General features: G+C 39.5%; 1 protein-coding gene across 1 annotated transcript in view; it reads left to right on the top strand.

Moving 5' to 3' along the window:
- The window catches only part of atrnl1b (attractin-like 1b), a 68460-nt gene that overhangs the window by 28913 nt on the left and 15910 nt on the right, over positions 1 to 23637 (top strand). The window contains exons 21-26 of the mRNA XM_061027668.1: positions 4513 to 4565; positions 6566 to 6660; positions 7055 to 7133; positions 10607 to 10764; positions 15490 to 15551; positions 20708 to 20786. Of these exons, the coding sequence (XP_060883651.1) occupies positions 4513 to 4565; positions 6566 to 6660; positions 7055 to 7133; positions 10607 to 10764; positions 15490 to 15551; positions 20708 to 20786 (526 nt within the window). The remainder of the gene's footprint in view (positions 1 to 4512; positions 4566 to 6565; positions 6661 to 7054; positions 7134 to 10606; positions 10765 to 15489; positions 15552 to 20707; positions 20787 to 23637) is intronic.

The raw sequence follows: 23637 nt of genomic DNA, 5'->3' as shown, positions 1-23637 counted from the left end.
ACTTTGCGCTAACGACAAAGCGTCCCATTAATTCGGGTGCTACCAGATGGAATGCAGTGCTGTACAATGTGGATCCACACTTTGTTAGCAGGTGGCTAACAGTCGATACTAACAACTCTATCTCTACTCCACAAAATCAGAACAGGGGTATCAAACAGTCCAGGCAGCAGCCGGCCCATTATCGTCAGCCATTGAGAGACTTCATACACTTCTGGCTCTCCAGCTATTCCTTCCGCCCGGTGCTGATTATGAGCTTAAAATGTAGCCAGCAACATAAACCAGCAGAATATGTTCTTAATCGATCCTATTTACAGGCTCTAATTAGATCAGGGTTGTCATTATCAGCAACTGCTATTCCAGTGGAGATTCAATCTCAAAATCAGGATGCGTTTTAACATTCAAACATGTTTCAGAAACCTTTTTTTTTCCAATTGCAATCGAATTAGTGTGTGCATGTATTGGCTAACGGTAAGGGTGGGGTGTTTGCTGTTCCCTTTTTGTAATGTAATTTCTGGTTTCTCATTACATGTAATCACTGCCCCCCACACCTCCCCAGCAGTAACCCTTAAACAAAGACCTCCACACAAGGGTACTCAAAAGTTACACACATGCATGCACCTCAGCCAGTGAGTGCCATTAGGACCCCGGAATAATAGCTGCAGTAATGAAGTGAAGGGTGCATCGATGCCGAAAAGAATTGTCAAACAATTGATGAGGTTTGTGCTGCGTTAGAGTGATGAATCAAAATAAAATGTCTTATTATAGCTCTCGCTTATATGAATATATTATTGAGGGTTCTTCTTGTCCTGAAGGTTGCAACTCTCAAATTGTGCACGTGTGTGTTGTGGCTGAAGGACAATGTGTTGGTTCATAGCACATTTCCTCCATTTGTGTGTGCGCACAGACCGAGGTTCATGTGCAGATCAAATTAAGATACAGAAGGGGGGTGGGATTGCCTCAAGTTCCAATGTGTGCAAGCATGCATGCAGGTGTAGATTAAATTAAGATATAGTGTAAATGCAGTTGCATCATACACTCTTCCAGCATGAGCATGTGTGTTTGTGTGTCTTCAAATGCCAGGCAGCTGAAACGCCACAGGAGTGATGTACCATAAGGTTCAAATCCTGTGGCGCCATTTGTCCTCCTTGCTCTGTAGCGTGCTGAAAGAGCACTCCCGTCCTCTCCTGTTTGATATTAACAGTGCGAGCGGCGGCGGTTGGCGCGTCCCCAGCTCTGTGTCCTGCCCTCATTAGATCAGTCACAGTGCTGACGCTTGTCCTTCAGGATCTGCTGCTTAGATAAAGAGACAGAATCCTTCTTGATTAGGGAAGCTACTAATGCAAAAGCATGCATTAAAGTTCAAAACCTTTTTACTCCATATTTGGACTGCATCCTTCACTGGTGATATTTAAGTGTTAAAATGCATCAGATGTGTTACTTCCACCGACATATGACTGACATGTATTTGTGTAGTACCTGTGACGGTGGAACAGTCTGTCTCGTGAAAGCTCAACGCTGCAAAAACAACCGATGTTGCGTTATTTTTAGAGACGGAGTCATCCTCAGTTCACTGTAACATCACAAACAGCCACCTCCTCCTCCTCCTCCTCCTGAGCAGCGTTTGTGTCTCATAGTGGGGTTCACTCCTGGTGTCCCCTCCGAATCCTCGACAAAGCCTCTGACATTAATTTCCAACAAGTTGAACTGGTTGTCCTTATGATAAAACAACAGTGAAACAAAATCGTATATCTGGTAGGAAGTGGAAGACGGAGTGAGTTTAAAATGTTATAGATAAAGAGCCAGCACATTTGCCTCAATAAGAAGATAACAAACATGTCTGCCATGTGTTCCTCCTCATTACAAGCCTTTGGAAAGCTGCAGTAAAAAAAAACGCGTAAAACCAACAATCTATGTACATTAAAAAATGTTTTGCTCAGCGGAACTTTATTTAAACTAAGGATCCTATTGCTGTTGCTATAATATATCTGTTGTTGTGGCAGATAGTGTTAAGGGTTCCTCTGCAGTTTGTCTGAACAAACTGCCTCACGGGACCTTTAACAATCCACTTACATCCATCTATTTAACATGTGCATAGGAACAAGTCTGAATATAGGCTGTCCACTTAAGAAATACATAAATCTTACTCTGCAGGAGTGTATAAAGACATCTTCATGTACTTTGGTTACATAACACAATACAATCAAATTGATACAAGATTGCTGCAGTGAACCACAGAAACGTCAACTTTCCATCCTTTCAGAAATAAGTTTGTGTTTGCCGTGTGTGTAGAGTGGAGATATTCCAGCATTTAAAATTAGAGTGTTTGTCCGCTTGCAACAATAAAATGGAGACAAATGGAAGACGGTAATTGTTCAATTTTCACACCATGTTTAGCTCTGGGGTTAGGAACCTCATTAACTGGAGTTATAGATTCTCTGGCCTCAGGCTTGCAGTCATTTTACACTTTCAGCAAACACACAACATTGGCTTAAACTCAGGGGTTAATACAAATATATTTATATGTGTATATAACTAAAAAATGATTTACCGGTGAAGTTTCCAAGAAAGCGTCCTATTGGTTACTCTTTGTAGAAAATGGAGAAGTATATTAGTTCACTGGGTCTTTAAAGAAGATACATGTGTATATTTTCTTAAAGCTCCTGGGAGGAGTTTCTCTACAAAAGCAAACGAGACCATCAGGGACAGAATAAATAAATATGAATTTAAATCATTTCTATACGATCATTTTCAGCGACATGTCAAAGCCTAATACTAAAGAAACAGATTCATTTTAAATTTTACAAGGCAAAGATTCATGATAACTGAGACATTTCATTGTTTAAGACAGCAGGATGTGATATCTTGTTAAACATTACGTACACGTGTACAGGACAAAATCAGCCAAGAGACAAGAGGTACTGCTTTGTCCACAAGGGGGAACCAAATTCAACCCAAACAGAAAGTTCTGTAGAGGAGCTTTAAATGAAAACTGCCCTTCAAACTCTGTCCTTCATGTATGAAAGCCATGGCATATGAATGTACTCAGTGCCATCAGACTGAACTGCCTTTCATTTTGACAACAACAGTTTTAGGAACACAATGAAAACTCTGAGATGGCTTAATACTTTTCTAAAAGATGATGAATGCAATATTCCATTTAAATTTTATTTCACATTTTTTTATATTTTCATAGCTGTTAAAAAACTATATATTTTTATAATTTTTTTTTAGAAAAAGCAGGGAATGAACCACTAAATATTACAGATATGTCTTAACTTTAAATTACAGACAAGACCACAAGACAAGACAATAATATAACAAACAAATCAACAGAAGAAAGAAAAGGGAAAAGAGCAAGGCTATCCCTTTAACCCTCCCCCTTCACAGGGACTTAACTTCATGTCAATCCTAAGGGATCTTTGTCTTTTATTTTTTTTATCATCAATGTATTGAAGAAAGGCATTTCTATTTTTGTGATGAGAGCATTGGAAAGCAGTTCTTGTTGTAGTTCATGTATTAGTCAGAAAAAAATGAATTTTTTGCAAAATGTCTGAAAGATTTAGAAATATTCTTGTCCAGAAGTTAACTTAAGGACATTTCTCTAAAGAAAAGTGTCTTCTTCAATCTGACATTTGCAACAATGAAATGCTAATTGAGGGCTGATCTTTATTCTTTGGAAACATTTTTCTATTTTACTTGTTTTCAAGCTTTATCATGATTTATGATTATTTTATACTTCTCACAGTATTTTAGAAATGTTTTGACCCTCTTACCCATACTTCAGAGCAGGCTTTTCCCCCTGATCTTTTCAATTATCCCCCCAAAAATGACAAGATTTTTCCATGAGGCAAGACTAAAAAGCAACTGGGTATTCATTTTGCAGCTGAAGGTGAACACGTCATGTGCTGTGAGGGGTGTGAACGTGTTCATCCTGAGCTCTGATTAAGTCTGAATCCTGCAGCTATGATTTAATAAACATGGGTGTGAAACAAAGAGGAATCTCACCCTGGGCGTCGTGTTGCCTGTTTTGAACTTTGCATCCCCCCTCTCAACCTAACCTGAGTCTTATCTGATGCTTTTTAAAAAAGATTTCATGATTTGCAGTTATTCTTGATTTGGCTTTTACACCCTCGTTTAGGATTACGCATCTCAAACAATCAAGCAAGACTAATTAACATAAATAGTCATGTTTGCTGCAAGGATTTAAGGGATTAAAGTTGGGATATTACTCTCAGATGGCAAACTCTGCTCTGTGATGTGATCAGGTCGTGCGTAAAGTTTGAAGCGATGCTCTGTGTCATTTTGATAAACAAAAGTTCACGCCGAAAATCTAATTAACTTTTGCAAACTATTAGATTATTTCAGAAGTTGGAGACTCGATGAGGCGCCAACAGCAGGAGCTAATGCGCTGGCACTTGGCATACAGCGATCCTGATAAGAGGTCTTTCTTGCTCTCAATCTGTTTGCGCTCTTCTTCATCTTCTCTGTTGTTTTTTTTCTTCTTCTCTGCAGATGTGACTCAGAAAACCGTTACCTTGGCAATCCACTCCGAGGAACCTGTTACTGTGAGTAATTCTGCACTGGACAGAGAGGCAACTCACGCACACACACTCACACACACACACACACACACACACACACACACACACACACACACACACACACACACACACACACACACACACCTCTTTGATAATTCTCGTATATTCTTGTCTATTCTCTCTCTGCTCTTCTCTCTCTTTCTATTCCCTGCTTCCACTCTTCCGCTCTGGGCAGATGGAGCATTTTAGCACTTTGGCGTCAGGGGCACTCGCTCTGTGACAGAATGACTTGTCGTGAAAATGTCAAGTGCATCAGAAGGAGTGAGTGATTGAGCTAATCAAGGAGACGGAGGAGTGAAAACTCTCCACTCGGCTACTCAATCACCCACCTACTCATTGATTCATTTAGAAAGTTGACTAAATGTTAGTTTGAGTGTGAAGTGGAGGGGAAATATATCAAGATGAAAAACATGCAGGAAGTTGACACTCGGGGCTGAAGAGTGGTCGCACATCACATATTTGTGCTCTGTGTGTTTGTTTGCATGATGCACCGTCCTTCACGGTGCTGCTGCAGTATTCGCTCTTTCAACACTCCGCCGCTGACAACAGAGCCTCAGCCAAGGTTTTGTCCCTTTTTTATTTTTTTTTTTCATTTTTTTGAAATGCCACAGCCCGACAGCAGGCACAATGAGTGGAAGACAAGGACTTGAAGCCTGCAGCTTGCATTAACCTCTGAACTCTACCCAAGACTTTTTCTCTAGCTCAGTTACGCACTCTTGTAAACATGACACCCCTGACTATCTGAAAGGCCATTGAGCACGGACTCACTCTGAAATCACACTGACGTTATCCTGCTACTTTACGGCGTGTATTCACCAACTTCTCCCGATACTGTGAGTTTAATTAAAACCCCTTGTGTACCAAATGCATGTACAAATACTCTTGCAGTACATAAATTCTGGAAAATGGCATAACACAGTTGATATGTTATAGTTTTGTTCCTTACGACTGTCATCAGGACATCATTTAAAGCCAAGGCAATTCAAAGAATCCATATTGATTTGTTTCTGCGAGCCAATCAAACACAAGAAGCTTTGTGGTTTTTATGCAGATAAACCAAAATGAAATATCAATTTATTCACACAACATATTTTAGGCGCAGCAGTAGCTCAGTCTGTAAGGACTTGTGTTGGGAACCAGAGGGTTGTCTGTTCAAGTTCTGGATATGAACCAAATCAGGAAATTGGTCTGGTTTCTTGAGAGGTGCCAGATCACTTCCTGAGTACTGCCAAGGAGCCATTGAGCATGGCACCAACCTTCTAAAATGTAACAGACGAGCAACAAACACTTTTAGGTCCACCGTTCTACTGCTTCATTTTATACTCACTAATTAAAAAAAACACAGCACTGTGGAGTAAACCTGAGCATCATTAAGATCTGCTTTTAATCCATACAGTTAGTGTTATACACTCAGGTTTAATTTAGTTTATTGTTTAAAGTAATTTCTATAGCAACATGTCCCTGCTGGAACATTCATTTTCCACCGTTTCTCCCAAATATTCACAGTGGAAGTTTGAGTGAACTTCAATCCAACATTAGATTTGTAATCATCCTTGAATGTATATTCACTTTTCATCTCTTGGACTCTTGACGTTCTGTTCATTTGTGTGTGTCATGAATTCCTAACGTGACCACCGTTGATGAATAATTTGATCCTTAATTAGTGGCTGTAAGAGGATCTGTGGAGCCTGCTGTCAGGGTCAGGTAGTCCGACTTGTTCTCTGCTTGATTGCTCCCTGATTGCACTCTTTGGATTTGATTACAAACATTTTGAGGTGTCTCCATCAGTCCGTTTTACTGCTTCTATATTTCATTGGATCATATCACACAGAGTAGAACGCTCTAACTTCTCTATTGGGCAGGCAGGTTAGATCGTGTTTATTCCTCACAAAGTTGCCTCTCCCTGTTATGTTACGTATTACTTGTGGACTGATTTTTCTTTTCCTTTCTGCTTTTCTAAATAGACAACCTCCTGATCGACTACCAGTTCACCTTCAGTCTCATCCAAGAAGATGATAATCACTACACTGCCATCAACTTCATGGCCTCTCCTGAGCAGGTAACCTATTCAGGAACTTCTCAGTCCTTGTTGAGTTTTGGACAGTATCAGACTTTAGACTTTAGACTTTATTGTCCCCGAGGGGAAATTATTTTTCACAGCACCGTTACTGTCCAACAGACAGGTCCCACCAAAGAACATTTATACACAAAAAAAATAGAGAATAACACAAACAAACAGAGTTAGACAACAGTCGAGAGTTCCCATTTCTGGCCTGTTAAGCGAGGCCTTTTGTTCAGGACCGTTATTACAGCGGGGATCAGGCTCCTCCCGAGGCGAGGCTTTCTGCACCTCAGAAAATCAGATGTTTTTTTTTCTATTTAGTGTCGAATTGGAGAAGTTCTCAACTTGTTTATGGATAACTACTTAAATATTTTTGATTTTGTCTTTGAAGGCTAACAAGAACTTGGACATGTCAATTAATGCATCCAACAACTTCAACCTCAACATCACCTGGTCTGTGGGATCAACAGGTACATCTTCTGGATTTTGCAGTTTATTTATCATGCTTTCAAAATGCCTGGCTTTATGTTTTTTTTTTTTTTATTCATCCTTTGAAGAGAGCGAAACTGTAGACAAAGCCTGTTTGCCTTTCTCTATGTAGTCCACTAACTTATATTTTATAATCAATCCGTTTATGAGATGACTGGTTAACTAAGTGAATTACAGTGTTTCCCCTACCATTATATTAGGGGGGGACCTTCAAGGGGGACTTGTGTAAATCAGTGTAGTGATGAAAAGATACAACAAAAAACTCAAAGTACTTGGTCTTTTTCGATTCTCTGATTTTTTTGAAATTTTCAAAATCCAAAACAAAAAACGCCAACCAGAATTTACATTTTTAGACACTTCAAATCCATTGATCAGCTGGCCTTTACTAAGCAAGCCAAATCCGGTGAATCCTGCTTATAAGATGATATATACAACGATTAAATATTATTATTATTATTATTATTATTTTTAGATTTATTTTTGGGCTTTTTGTGCCTTTATTGTAGGGATAGGATAGTGGATAGAGTCGCAAATCAGGGTAAGAAGTCATTTAAGGATACCTTTCCGATAGAAAAGGACAGCTGTCATTAAAAGTAACACATGAACACCAAGATTCCTTCAAGTGTTTGTGGCGGCGTGTCGGTGTGTCCCACCCCCAATGCTGTAAACCTAGGGGAAACACTGAATTATATTACCTTAATCATTGTTTGGCTAGTCTTATATTAATATAAAAACAACATATACTATATACCTTTTATTTGTTACTTACTTTACATTTTAAGTAAGAGTGCTACAGAGTAACAACAGGCGTATAACACAACGACAGGAATAAACATCAAGCCTGCCCGGATCATGTCCCCTTTCACCCTTAATTAAGTGATGCAGAACAGTACAGCACAGGTGAGAGACATGACAAGAACAATGCTATGTGGAAGACGCTCCAATATGTGTTAACAATAAACACGGCAGATACAAGAGCCAACAGGAACTAATCACATACTGTAAGAATGGATGTTGAGGGTGTCGAAAGGCTGTGTGTGTGTTTGAAATTTGTGTGTGGGGAAAAAAAGATGGAAAAAACCCCCCCAACAATAACATATTGCAGCTTTGGAAAAAAAAATAGATATTTATGATAGTGGCAGTAGCTCAGTCTGTAGGGACTTGGGTTGGGAACCGGAGGGTCGCCGGCTCAAGTCCCGGTGCAGACCAGGTCTGGAAAATTGGTCTGGTAGCTGGAGAGGTTCCAGTTCACTTCCCAAGCACTGCAGAGAGGTGCCCTTAAAGGTCCCATATTCTGCTTTTCTGGTTTTATATGCCCTTTAGTGTGTTTTCCAAGTGTCCTGTGCATGTTGAGGCACATCTATGTGCAAAAATTCAAAGTCTGCGGAAACGCGGCTTCTCCTACGTCCTCCTGTTAGCTGTAGCATTAGCTGCATGTAACGCTCGGTTCTAGTCCCCCTCGATAAAAATTTGTCAGTGCGGCGTCATTGTCAGTGTGAGATCACTGATCTAAGCCCATTGGCTCGTTGTGGCAAGCCCTGCAGCTCATGATGAAATTTCCGAGACGCGTGCTGAGCAACTGACCAATAACGACAGAGCGGATCGGCAGACCAATCAGAGCAGACTTGGCCCACGTGGGGTCTAACAGTGGGGGCACAGCAGAGTGAAGCTGACGGACTCAGAACGTAGAGGGAGCAAGGAGGAGCAGTACATGAAAACAGACACTTTTTTCAGACTTTAGCTATTGTGAACGTACAAAAGTAGGTACATAGATTAAATATACGAACCCCAAAAAGGTCATAATATGGGCTCTTTAAGCAAGGCGCAGAATCCCCCCACCCCCACCCCCCCACCTCCATTAGTGCATGTCCATAGGATCCTGTTTGTGCATGTGTGTGTATTTCAGCCTATGTGTGTGTTGCATGTTCAACAACGGAGTGTAAAATTGTATTTCCCCTTGAGGGATTAATAAATGATACCTTCTTATAATTATTATTTAAAATAAAACTGTTCTCACATTAAGCTGTTCATAACAAACAATTTGGCTGCCAACAAATCAACTCTACCGCCACCTTAAGATGTCAGACCGTTTCGAAATGGAGTTTCTTAATGCTTTTTGTCTGAATAAAACCATCATTTAGCAGGTCAGTTAAATAATAAATGCTTCCTCTGTTGCCGCTGTGTCGTGTGTCACTGTTGACTGGATAGTCTAGGTCCCCTGAGGAAAGACGCCCAAGGACACTGCAGTGGGCCAGTGGCACCGTTTATCCCCTGCCCTCCCCTCCTCTGGTGCCATCGACCACTCTCCCCTTCCCCTCAGTGCTGACATTTTCCAACCACTAAACCACGTTAACCCCCCCTCCCCGAACGACACCTTAACCTTTTCGGAGCTCAGTCATTAATTTTGAAGTTCTGTCCTCTTTTACCCACTAAGATATTGTGTCTGAGAAGGAGCAGGAGCCTCTTCACGATCGACGAGAGTGTGAGGCGCCTTTGGGTGGGAGGAGGAGGAGGGTGATTTCAATTAAGATAAACGTGCTCACGTAGCCACACTCAAGCTGTCATTTTCACTTCTTTTGTTTCAGAGCTGTGGGCTGGAATGTCAATGTTGAGGACCAGTGACATGAGGAAGAATTAGAAATGACTTGAAACATTAAGATAGATGGGAAATAGAGCAGTGGCTTTTATTTTAAAGAGGTATTCAGAATGGCACATAAACAAGACACTATCCAGTGTGGACACCACAGCTTAGAATATATTGAGTTTTATTTAATTCTATCATCAAATCCTGTTGTCAAAACTAGTGTTGCCCAAGACCGGTCTTGAGACCACTTTTTGAAGGTCTCTGTCTCGTCTTGGACTCAAAAGCATTTGTAGTCGCTCTTTCTCGGTCTCAGACTGGGCGGACTCCGGATTTTAAATCAAGACTGGTAAAGACCGCAACCGAAAGGCTTTCTTTCCCTGTCATTACTGTGATAAGAAGGACAACACCTCTTTCTAAAAGAAGGAATAACTTCAACATTCATAGTTAGATTTGTATCCCCCGGTTACAGCTGCAACCTTGGTCTTGACTCGGTCCCGCTCCCTTATGTAGCGTTCTTTGATGTAACATCCGGTGTTACCACGGCAACAATAAACATTCTGTCTGTCATGGCGGCTCATCATTACCGCCGCCTCGACAAGACACGTCCCCTTACAACTTAAAAATTACGGATTTCTCTGGCTTTTATAACTGTTGGAAATATTTGAGGTAATGTCAGTACTAAAAATATATATATATAAAACATAAGTTTAGTCCATTTCTAATTAGTTTAGATATTTTAATGTAAACATTGTCTTAAAATTCTACATATTGTACGTTTAATAATAATGTGTTGCAGTTGCTCCGGCTCCTGCTCTGTATGTAGGGAAGCTCACTGAACATAACAGGAGTTTTTCTTTTCCCCCCTCACAGCTGGAACCATCTCTGGAGAGGAGGTGCCCATCGTGTCCAAAACAAACATCAAGGAATACAGAGACAGTTTCTCCTGTGAGAAGTTCACCTTCAGAAGCAACCCCAATATCACCTTTTATGTCTACGTCAGTAACTTCTCATGGCCCATCAAGATCCAGGTGAGGACTGTGCTTACAACCTTTGGATAGATGTAACACGGTGATCTCATCACTTCTCCGCTCTGTGTCATATTGTCCTTGCTTTGCCGACTACATGTAAAAACCTCTCATGGGTGAACAAGTGATCCTGCATGCGTACAGACAGCAGGAGCAGCCATCTTTGCAGATGCAGCGCTCCATTGTCGCTCAGCTCAGGGTGATTTCAAGTGCACTTTATTCTAATTATGGATTTAATGAGCGATGGTTAGCATGCATAGGTGCACAGCTGTTTTTTAGCGGGCAAAAGCGAAGCACTATTTAGCCTTTTTCCAACGCTTCTTCTTCATGGAGGAGATGGAGGCTTTGATGCGGTCATAGAGGAGGAAAAACAGTGAAGCAGTGACCTGTTTATATCCTTTGCATTCTTTTTTTTTTCTGTCGGAAAACATAAATTAGGTTTTTGTCTAAAACATCCATTGCGTGGTTTTAATATCAGGCAGTGAGTAGAAATCGACTGAAGACCACATTGCAGTGATGTGTAAGCGAGAGTGACTGAGCCCTGACTTCACAGAGGAGGAGAAACAGTGAAATGAAGAGACAACAGCAGGCTGTTACTCTCTCAGATGGAGGGAGCGCTATTAGAGCTGTGATTATGACAAACAAATATGGTCTCTCTGCACAGACAACATGACACATGACTAACTAGATACAACAGAGTAAACATCACTTGATTTCTCTGCCATTGTAAAGTTCAATCAGTTCAACGTTTTGACTCTAAATTGAAGAAGTTTGACTTCAAGGAACTCATTCTAACGAAAAAGGATTTCAGTACAGTGAGGTGCTCTGTCTGGAAATGTCAGTCAGATAACAATCTAAAATAACAGTTACTCTACGGCTCATATTTTTTGTAGTGCGATTTGAAAAGGGTCAAACATGGTGACAAACAATTATCTCTGGACTTAGCAGTTCCCTACAGCTCGTTGTTTAGGTTTTCAGGGTCGCAGCTTTAATCTTTTTGGTTTACTCTCACCGAGGGATGGGAAACAATATGGGTATGGCAATGTATCTTTGTCCTCATGAATCACTGGTGCCACATATACATATTTTAATTCATAATAATGCAGCACTTTGATCAGACGTCTGTACCAATCGGACTCACTACTTCATGACTCCTCACAGTGGCTCTTACGACATGAACGAGGATAATGTGAATGAGGGTATTGTGAACGGATGTCAGAAAATGTTCCAAAAAAGTTAAATGACAAAATCTCAAAATGGTTGGTAAAGGTAACTTCTGATACCTTAGACAGTTGATATTATGTACATAACATCATCATTCAAATTCAATTCAGTGAGGTTTCCCTCCTTTCCAGTGCCGTTGAGATTTACAAGCATTTTAAAAACTAGCAAAAAAACAACAACAAACACGTATAATCAATTACAAAAACATTGAAATCAATTAAAACAAAATGTGTTTCAACAGCAGGGTTCAAGGAAAGAACTACTTCCTCTAAGTACTTGGACTTTCAGGAGGCTCTTTCAACACTGAACATGTCCGGTTTGGTTAAGAACCCGTTGCATGCAGAAGACTTTTCACATACCAGAAGAATAAATCATCTTCATGGCTCATCAGAAGTTGGTGATGAAATGGCTGAACCGTTGATCCCTTGAAAGAAGCTTCTGGGACTAAATGTCTTTTAAAGGGAAATGCAGCCAAAGTGTTTTTTGTGTGTGACTTTTTTATGTCCCTCACATACTTAAATCCATTTAGTCAACTAATCATATTGCTTGTAGTGCATCTTTTTTGACAGCAATAAGCAAGTAGTACTCCTCAGATATATGATGGATAAAACTGGAATTCCTAAAAATAGCCCACAATCTCTTTTTCCTAATCAGCCCACTTCAAAGTATTGATTTAGCTATTTTTTCTGTCCCTCCCTTTAACAGTGTAGATGTTTGGACCAGGGTGGGGTAATAATATCCAAGGTTCAGTCCATCTGTGGAGGCGGCACAGTAATAGTTTTCTATTAGATTTCCTTTCCAACAGTCACTTATTTATAACAGACTGGCCTGAGCTGTTAAAGCAAATAGCCTCTGTAACAGGATAAGGTTTCTCTTTCCTCTCTGGCTTTATGATGCAGCGGCTCCAGTGTAGACCTGGATGAGATAAAGCAGAATTTCAGATTGCACTCATGAGCCTTTGTTTAGAGTGACTAAGCCCATGAAATATGCATCTAAATGTAGGTTAAAAAAAAGCGAGGGGAGGTCATGAGCAAAGACGTTCTCTGGCGTCTTATTGTGTCAGTATAAATGTCACACAAGAGACTCTTCAGGACTGTTCAATGTAACAAAGGTCCACTAGTAATAGAAGAACGTTTTTAAATGGTTGCCATTGATCAGCTGAGACTGATGAATGAAATTTAATCAACCCTAAAAATATTGCTTTGCCCATCACAGTGTGTGAATTGCTGGCTTTTAAAGCACTAAATACAGATGTCAAACGTACTAAAAACCCAGCCAAACATCTGTCATGTGTGCTTTTGAGTCGTGTTAGCCATGTCAGCGAGCATCTCCTCTCACATCAGCGATTCTCATTTTTGTACTCAAAAAGGTACAAAAAAAAAAATGGACCAAGATGGGAAAGTTTAGGAGGGCGATAAAGTTGTCAAAAAAAAGAACATGGTTTGCTACAATTCATTTAGCAGACACTTTTATCCAGAGCGACGCACATCAGAGAGTAAGTTCAACACAAGCCAGGATCTAGAGAGGAGGAAACGACGTCAGTGAACAGCTTTAAGGCGGATCAGACACACAGGTGCTGACAGGCAGCGCGCAGGGGCAAAGCACAACGTCGACAGCTGTACTCGAGAGTTTCAATCAGCATCAAAACCATCCTAAATATAGTCATCGTAATTATCAAACAAAATGTTCTTCTTCATCATCATAATCTATATCATTAAGTGCGTAGGTGTTTATAAAAGAGCTAAGTCTTTAGCTTTTTCTTAAAGGTGCAAAGGGACCCTGCAGAGCGAATGGTTTCCCTGCTACAAACTACAAACATGTTTACACTGTCAGTCACAGATAATAAGGATTTGCACCTTTTGTTCTCCTCCTGTAAAAATAAAACGTCATATGGATCATCACCTTTTTCCATATTTGTGTTACACAATTTGAATTAGTTAGACTTTTCTTCATTAACAAGCGAAACATGAACGTACAAACATAAGAGTACAAGAGAAGAAAACGGCAACAAAAGAAGTCATGATTAAAAACAAAAAAAAGGTATTAACATAAATGTTACGTAACCCAAATCATTTATTAACAACTTAAAGTGGATAAACAATTCAACTGAAAACAAGCTTCTATTAAAAAAAAACAACTAATGAGAAGCCAGACATTGAAAAAATGTAACACCAACACAAAATCCTAGTTAACAAAAGAAGCTATGGCCTCCCAACAGACAACACCCTTCTTTCACTGAAGAAGTAAGATCAGCTCAGCTTCCACACGATCAATGCATGACCCAGCGGCAAAGGCTCTCGCCGCTCTCCTGCTTTTTATGCTTAGGACCTTTGATTGTTAGCTGGCATCAGGTGAGCTCAATCACCAGCTGCAGCATGGAGAGCACCAACCTGCAGAGCAACAGGAGAGGGAGAGAGAAAAAAACACAAAACACACACACACACACACACACACACACACTACGGAACATAACAATGAAAATGAGTTCTTAATCATCAACAATGTAAAATTGTGGCCTTTGCTGATTTCAGTGTTTCATGCAGGAAGACAGGTTAGACCTTTTTCACTCTGGATGGCCGCCAAATACAAACTGTGTCTTGTATACTGTTGGGATGTAAATTCCAGATTTGACAGTACTTGACATTTAACCTGTATAACTACAGTAAGTGCATAAACATGCATATACAGTATTATATAAAATGACCTCATAAACATTGAACAAATGATCATTTCGCAGCAGTAACCTGAATCAATGAAACGAAACCTACTTCAATTTTAGTCTCAGCTCTCCAAGCGTCAAACACGATGCTAATAAACAATCCTCTATATAAGCACCATTTCTGTCCTGTTACCCAGCCCTACAAGTTTTACAGCCCGAGTGGCTCTACTGCTGCAGATGACGTTGTGTTTATGAGTCGACATGCTTTCAGGGCAAAATGCCTTCAGAGCGTGTAGAGTAGATAATGACGTGTCACTGTGATGTGATCTATCAGATGTGATTTAGCTGCCAGGACTGTGAGTAATCCCTCTTTTAATGAAGGTTAAAAAAAAAAAAAGGATTTCATGACCGTTAGTCACTGGCCGTTCTGTTGACTTAAATAAACTAATCCGCTGTGTTATGTACCCCAACATCCGATGGGATGTTGATGACATCATTAAAGAACCATGAGTTAGAATGATGTGAAATTCTTATTAATTCAGATGTGATGTATGAGTATTTTTGAAGCTAATTGTGACAGCAATGACATCATATTGAGTAAATCACTTCATGTCCCAGATTGACTGAGGGAGACCTATCAAAATTATATTTAATTTCATGAAAAGAAATGCAACATTTCTGGTTAAGGTTAAAAAAAAAGAAAAGAAATGTGCAGTGCATGACAGCGCTGCTTCAGGATTTATACCCATGTTCATATCACGTTTGCTCTAAAATTAGCAAACTTTGAAAAGCTGCCCATTTTTTCAGCTCTGAGTTTTGACTCTTTGTCTTCTCTTCTCCTATAGATTGCTTTCTCCCAACACAACAGTATCATGGACCTTGTCCAGTTCTTTGTGACATTTTTCAGGTAAGTCAGTTACATATTTATACCTCTTAAACACACTGTTAGCGGATGTTTGAGCTGCTTTGAGTTCTCATATGTCGAGTCATTATCCAGAATCTGACCCTCCACCTCTTCGTCTTCCTCTCTGGCCTCTCTGGTCTTCTTGAGTTACTTGAGCATATGAACAGACTACACGTAAATGCTCCTTGTATCTTCAAGGCACCAATTTTTTTCCTTTTTCAAGTGGCAAATGAGCTGCTGGGAACCATTTAAATAGGTGAATATTGCTCAGCGTGTGGCATCTGAAGAGAAGGTAGGGGCTATCAAGATATGAAGGCTATTAATGGTTTTTCACGCCGAGTGCTCCGATGGAAATCTTTTCTCATTGAAATGTTTAAAATGAGTTGATTGAGTTCTCTGAAAAGCACAGAAACCGCTCAATATACTGGTAGGATGTGAGTATAATTGGAAAATTGATGCATTAAGTAAGATAGTGGCATTCAAAAGTTCTGCGTTGGCACATCCCTCTCAGCAGAGGGTTGGTTACTGTCACGCTAATCTGAGCCTCTCTGATCAATAACACCGGGTCATTGTTGATAGGCTTAATCTTTAGCTTCAGATAAGGGACATTTAAGAGTTTGAAAAAATAATACCAGTCCTTCGCTGTGACTTTCAAAATAATGCTCGTAAAAATAAAAAAAAAGAAAGTTAGCAAGAAAAGTTTCAAGATCTTAATATTTGAAGTGACATCACAGTGAAGTGATTTTCCTGCAGGTAAATGAGGCTGGGTTTGGATGCACTGCTTTCGAGTATTTTATTTATCTTTTTGACGTTTGAACGTCTTATTGAGGAACTTTAACTGTAATTTATAAAAAGGGATAACTATGAAACATCAAAGTACTATGGAAACCCTTAGAGGACATGCCTCCATACAACATATGAAGACATTATTATTAAAGAAAACAACAAGAAATGACTTGTTATCATGGGAAAATGGAGGAAATAAAATGTCAAGGAAGCACGTCCTTTAGGCTTCTGTAAAGTACAATAACTAGAACGTCTATCTACTTCTCACCTGAAGGGTCACTGAGAGCCCTTTTTTTAAAAAGGAAAAATACACAGAGGTAAAGTTAATCCGCTGTGATGGTAATAATCAAATCATAGTAGCCATATTTTGTTACTTATTTTAGTTAGAGCCTGACCGATTAATCGGCCAGCCAATAACATCAGCCGATATTAGCATATCATCGATGTCTGCTATTTTTATCACAAATATGCACAGATATTACGAGATTTATTATTATTCAAATAGCATTTCATTTGAGCACTAATGGAATAAACTATCAGTTCTCTTTAACCAGCAGGGTGTGCAATATGGATTACAACAAGCAGGTATCACTCTCCAGAGTGTAAAGCGGTGACACGCGTATATTCACAGTTACTTTCCAGTTACTTTGAGTGTCTATCTTTTCTTCCTTACATATCTTTTCCACAAGTGTTGGATTACTGCATTTGAGGGATCAACACAACAAATGTGTATATCTATCTCTATCTATCTCTACAGATTGAATATAGATCTGAGAAAGATATTGGCCTATCTGATTTTTTTTCTCCCCAATATCGGTATCAGCCCCAAAAATCCCATATCGGTCAGGCCCTAATTTGAGTGTTTTTGCTCTTCTTGGCTGTAATGTTCTCTTTGGATACACATCTATTAATTTCTAAAACCACATCCCAATTTGAAAGGTATTTTAAAAAGTAGTAATGAAAGTCCTTCCAAAATGGAAAGGTGAATTTAATCAAAACAATTTGAATGGAACCCACAAACGAGTCAGTAGTAAATAAATAAAGTTTGTTTTATTCATAAGTTCAGGGTCATTGGTGTAGACAGTTTAATTCTCTGAATGTCATTGAAGCCATGCAGCACTTTTTGTATCAGTGTTGGTTCGTTTGACTTCAAGGTGTGGGAGCCCAAGCTGTGATGGACTAGCATATTATCTGTGTAGCTGTCAAGGTGGAAATAGAAGACAGCCTTGGCCCCAGGCACCTGCCCATCATTGCCAGGTCCACAATACGTCTACCTGTCACAAAATCAGTTTATCTCCTGCCTCCATGCGATCATATTACATTTGAATCGGCAAATTCAGGAATTCTTGCAAGAGAAAGAGAGAAGGGGAGGATTTATTTATTTTTTTATCTGAAATGTGTCTGACAGGTGCTTGCATCATTGACACAGGTAAACATTTAAAATACGATAACATTACAGGCACAAGGGGAGACTAGCTTAAGTTGTTGTTGTTTTAATTGAAAAATAAGAGAACCCCTTAAGAGACAATTGTAGTCATGCTCCTGGAAACTGTCTAAACACTAGCTCTTAGTTTCTTGAATTCTGGTATGTGGTTTCCAATCCACTTATTTCCCCATTTGCATGCATTGAATGTTCCTCTTTATTCAGGTCAGACTAGTTCTCTTGAGTCTTTTCTGCATCCTTGTTGTCCATTTCTCACTGACCCATAAAACTCGGGACAAAAGTCAAAGTCCCCGGTGCAGTCACAGGAGGTTGTGTGGGTGTGTGTTTGGGGACTTTTGGAGGGCAGGAACCTGCAGGAAACGTAATCAGCCTGATGACAAAATGTCAAATCACCCCCAAAGGGTTTCTGGACCTCGTCATGTGAGAGATAGAAGGTGAAGAAAATGACGGCATGACAGGGGGAAACAACCTCTGTAGTCTCTCCTACTGTTTGTCCAAACAAGGTTTCACAATTTTATCACTACAATCCGTCCAGAACTATCATTTACATTTCAACTTGCCCTCTTCATCTCAGTGCTGCCTTTTGTTGCCGTGGAAGCTCAGGATGTCAATTTATTTTCTTTTTTCTTCCAGAAGCATCTTTGTATGTGTTTATAAAAGAGCCGTCCCAATGTGTTCAAAACATGCGCAAGTAGTAAAGGGCTGACAATCCACAACTTTTCTTAGTCTTAATCCTAAAATACATTAGTAAGATATCTTCTTCTTTCCTTTTTTGGAATTTTTAAAATGCTGCTTTTTGTTTCTTCTTCTTTTGGTGGTTGTTTTCATGCGTTTCTCTCATTCTAAAAAGCCTTTAGAAAGCATGTTAGGATCCTATTGATTGTTTTCCCCATGGTAACTGTATCCTTGTGGTTACAGAAAATGGCATGTCATTTAAAGAAACCAGTGCTCAGTTTAGCTTCCATCCAATTTTATTATGGTATAAAAAAAGGGTCCTACTTGGTTTTCTTTTTTTAAAATCCAAAAAGAAGTTATAATGATGACGATTGACGTCACTAAGCTCAGAAAATTAAGTATAATGTTTGACAGCTTCTTCCTTACCCTCTGTCATGACTTCATAATGATCTTCAAATATTGAAGTTGCTATCCAATATCCCCTAAAAATACTCAGGCAAGACATTAGAGCATCCTTGCCTTGACGTCCATATAGAAATAGGAAATTAATAGTTATTACCAGCAGAGGAAGGAGCAATGTGGATTTAAGCTTCCTTTATTGTAAAAAAATAATAATAATTGCTATGATGAAAGCCAAACATCTGTCTAAGAATTCCCGTCGCCTCTGTCACGTGAAAGTCTCCTTGAAGCTCCAAAAACACCGTCTCTGTTTAAAGTTATCTTCAAAGTTGTCTTGTCGTGCGAGTTCTAAAAGGGTTCCCAGCACGGACACTTTCAAAATAGATTCCAGGTGTGATGATGAGATGTTTGAACACTGAAATCGTACTTTCTTTTCCTTTTTTTTTTTTTTTTTTGCCTAGTGGTCCCTTCCTCGTGTCTTAAGCTTTTTTTTTTTTTTTTTTCTTTTAGAGCTACATTTTCAAAGTTATCACATTCCTCAGAAGTCTTATCTCTGTCTTCAAAGATCTTGACCGATGGATCTAGCAGGAGGGGAAGGGAAATTGAAAGACAGGCAAAATGTCTAACAAATGGGCCCGTGAAATCAGAGCTGCTCGAGTGTCTCTGCCGAAATGTGCTTATTAGATCAGAGTGCCTGTTTTAGAAATGTGGCACGTCCCTAAAGACAAGGGCTCATTGGTCGTATTACGGCCTCTTTTATCAAATCCAAACCTATCACCCTGTGATTGCCTCTTTGTTCCTGGACATCAAAAACAAAGTCATGTTCCCCTCTATTTCTGCAAGAAGACAACTATCAAATGAGATTATAAAGCATGATCTGTATGTGTTATAAAAATCAAGATCAAGCAAGCATTTGCCCTTCTGCTCCACGGCAGGTGTCTGTCCTCCCTGAGCTCACCTTAGGACACCTGCATTACCGTTTGACAGGTTTGCCACCCCAGTCACACTCCCCACCTGCCTGTCCCCAGAGTGGGACTACCTGCCACTGTCTCCAGAGTGGGAGTACCTGCCGACAGTGGCAGGTCGGGATATAAGTGACAGAGCAAATGTTAAAATGTTTTGTTTGCCACAAAGACAACTAGCTTAGCATACAGCTCGATGTCTCTTTACCCAATGTAAATCTTATCCTTCTCATCCATCACCGGGATAATGAAGTGGAAGCTCTCAATCCATCATTTTTTTTTTTAATTATCCCAGTAGCCCTTATAGCATGCTGAATATCCCTTCACTAATGGTTTTACTTTTGGGGTAATTAATTGAAGTAATCAGCCAAAATATTCAGTCTACTAAAGATGAATGTGGGTATCTCTTCATAAAATTTCAGCTGCTCTATCTTTTCTCAAGTTAACAGGAAACATATGATATTTAAGTCCACCTTGATTTGGGTTTGTCGATCATTTTGTGCAAAATATGTAAAAATGTATGTTGAATTGTAAATGAAAGTTCTCCAGTACACTCAAAGGCAAAGCTACCTCTTATAAAATCCTTTTGCTAAATGTGTCCTGTTTGACGCAGAGGAGGAATGATGATGTTATGAAGCATTTCCAATGAGATTTGTTTTTATGAAAAATGGTGCAGACCCACTTTGAGACCCACTGAAAACTACTCAACGATCCACTCTTGGGTCCCGACATAAAATTAAGCATGAACATTTTTATACTAATTTTGGTCATGCCAAAAAAAAAAAAAGATTTTGATACCAATGGTTGACCCAAATCTGCATCATAAACATGACAGCTGTTACTTGTTGAAGTCATCACAGTGCTTGATATTGTTTTTCCTTTTTTTGTTACAGCTGCTTTCTATCACTTCTCCTGGTGGCAGCAGTCGTGTGGAAAATCAAACAGACCTGCTGGGCTTCAAGGCGGAGAGAAGTAAGTCAATGAAAACCAACTGTCTTGATACATGACTTATAAATCTGCACTTATTTATTACCTCTGGCTCTTTCTGTAGAGAAGAGAGGTACCTTTTAATATCTCAGCTGAGACAAGTTTTACACAGAGGCTGTTACGATGGTCCACCAAATATTTTGGGAAAGTGATTGAGACCTAAAAAACTGAACAGTGACTGTGTAGGTAAGAGAGGAGTGACACACAAAAAGGGAATAGAATATGTTTGCTGTTTCTGTTTGCTGCAACAGTCTGGAAGCTGGATTGGGCATTTTCATAATCAAAAAGTGTTCCAACAGTGTATACACCCGCTGTTATCTGTTATTTGGTCTCCTAGCTAGTTTATACCACATGAATAAATTAGAAAACAAAACATGTATAAAACTTACATGCACTACCTCGTCCATGAAAATAATTTCTGATAGAAACTAAGAAGCATCTCCCATCATCCCATGCTTCTTCATGACATCATCAAACTATGAACTGTGTTGTTTTTGTGATTTATAAAACCTTCATGGTAGAAACTACACACTGAGCTCTAAAACAGCCTCAATGATCAGATTCTGAAAAACTCACTTTATGAATACAAGGAGTACCAGCTGATTGATTAATCACATCCATGTTGATTATGATGTCAAAACCCTAAACTGCGAGATAGACAAATCAATACATATCAACCATCAGTGTGCTCCGCTTAACGAACAAACTCAGTTCATTTTGAAGCTTTTAGACCATCTTTGAGGGGAGGATTGTATCTGCAAATGGATAACGCTTCTTTGTGAAGCATGGCCTCTCAGTATTTGATGTATTATTTTGTCAGAAATAATTATAGGTAAAATGCAGATAATGGATCCAATAAATTGCAGCTTAAAGTTAAATTCAGAAATGGGAAAGTATGAAAACAGCGGGCATAGATATGGTTAGTGGCAGGAAGGCGGGAAAGAACGAAACATTAATATTCAGAGTTGGTGTGAAAGATGGGGTCGAGGAAAAGATGAAATGAGTGGCAGTAGGAATTTTGAAAAAGAGGGGTAAGAAAGATACTGTGCAGGAAACTGATGAAGAGAGAAAATGTATGTAAATCTCCTCATGGCCCTGAACTCACACGGCATGGAGTTCTCACTGATTTCTGTGACTGCATCTATCATTTCCATCTCTTCAGAGTGAATCCTATATGTTCCTGGATGCTGTTTGTTACTCAAAAGCAGGACGATTAATTTGCTGCTCATCCAGCCTTATAACCTGCAATGGGCTAATAAAACTCCCACAATTTATTTCCCCTTTGGGAATGACATTGATAATCATAGGATTTGAATTGTATTCCCTCTAATTGATATATGAAAGTAAACAAGAATGATAGCTAGCATGCCTGCGAATCATGCCTTTCCAAAGAATTAGAGTCAATAAAAATTAATGCAGGCAGATGGGCTCACGTCATTGAAATTCTGCTCACTTTTACTGTCTGCTCTTCACATTCCCATCATCTGTTTGTCGTTGCCCTTCAGCTGCCAGATGAATATAGATAAATAAAAACCTCCATCTTTTAATTCCAGGTGATTGAAAAGTTTTGTCCCTGAAAGAAGGGAATAATTGCTTTGGATAATAAGTCTTCGAGAGAAGGAGCGATTCTTTTTTTGCAGATGACACACCGCTTTATTACTCGATTTATGCTAACACTTAGAGAATATTTAAATGCTCTGCAGTTGGGTGCACATACCAAAATATGTTCAAATTCCAAATGGAAGGGTTTTGGGGCTGGACGCCATTGAATGATCACAAACATCAATCTGACATGAGGATAAAAATGGAATGGAATAAAAAAGTGTAAATGAGGCTTATGGAGACGGGACAACAATGAGACTCTGAATCCACCCAATTAATGCATGGGTGTATAATTGTAATCAAGCCTTTGTTCTTTTGTTTGAAAGACATAGATAAGCTGTTTATATTAACTATCCTTCTATGTAATTAAGGATTTTTAGGAGAAATAAATGTCAGTATAAGATGGAAGAAAAATGGAATTCTACCCACTTAAGGCCTCTACCAAACTTTGGAACCACACCATGGTAAATGTGTTATTTCTGGACCTGCCTTCGTTTTACAAAACTGGTCTTGTGCTACAGTTGTACAGTAATTGGATAAAAGACTTGTTGCAATTGAATAATTCTAGTTGAATATATGTGACAGCACTTGGGTATTTGGGGGTGTGTGTATGTGTGGGTGGGGGTGAAGAGACAACAGCTGTAAATGCCACGGAGGAGGACGAAGGCTGACCTCCTTGAAGCTACATGTGGGGGGAACAGATGGGAGGGGGCGCTGACATTTCACAAGACTGCAACACGGAGATGTTTCACACACAAACATGTGGTTACATCTAATGCGGCTTTGCTGTCGTTATCTCTCTCACACACTCATCCTTAACAAACATACACACCTTGCGCACACATATGTGCTGCCCATTGTGTAAAGTGGTGATTTTTACTGGCACTCTAAAAGCGACCAAAACTGTCCAAACCAAAACAAAATTGAGCAGCATATTTAAATGTACCATTTACCAAATCCAACAGTAGCTCATCCGCATCGATTTATTACAAGCTATCATCAGGCCATAGAATTGGTCCTGGCCATGGTATTAGTAATGGCTGTTGCCAGTTTTTAATTGGTGGCTTAAATCTGTCGGTTGGGTATGCTTAGGCTCTTTGTTATTTCCCTTATTTATTTAGTATTTATTTGGGGATAACTCTGATGATGGCATTGCAAATCAGTGAATAATGGGGCTTTCACACTTGTAGAAAACTCCTGAAAAACTCCTGCTATTTCCTGGAGGAGCTGTATG

Source organism: Labrus mixtus, chromosome 21 (assembly GCF_963584025.1).
Source record: "Labrus mixtus chromosome 21, fLabMix1.1, whole genome shotgun sequence".
Lineage (NCBI taxonomy): Eukaryota > Metazoa > Chordata > Actinopteri > Labriformes > Labridae > Labrus > Labrus mixtus.
Note: the sequence above shows the minus strand (reverse complement) of the source record. Positions and strands in the feature narration are given on the sequence as shown.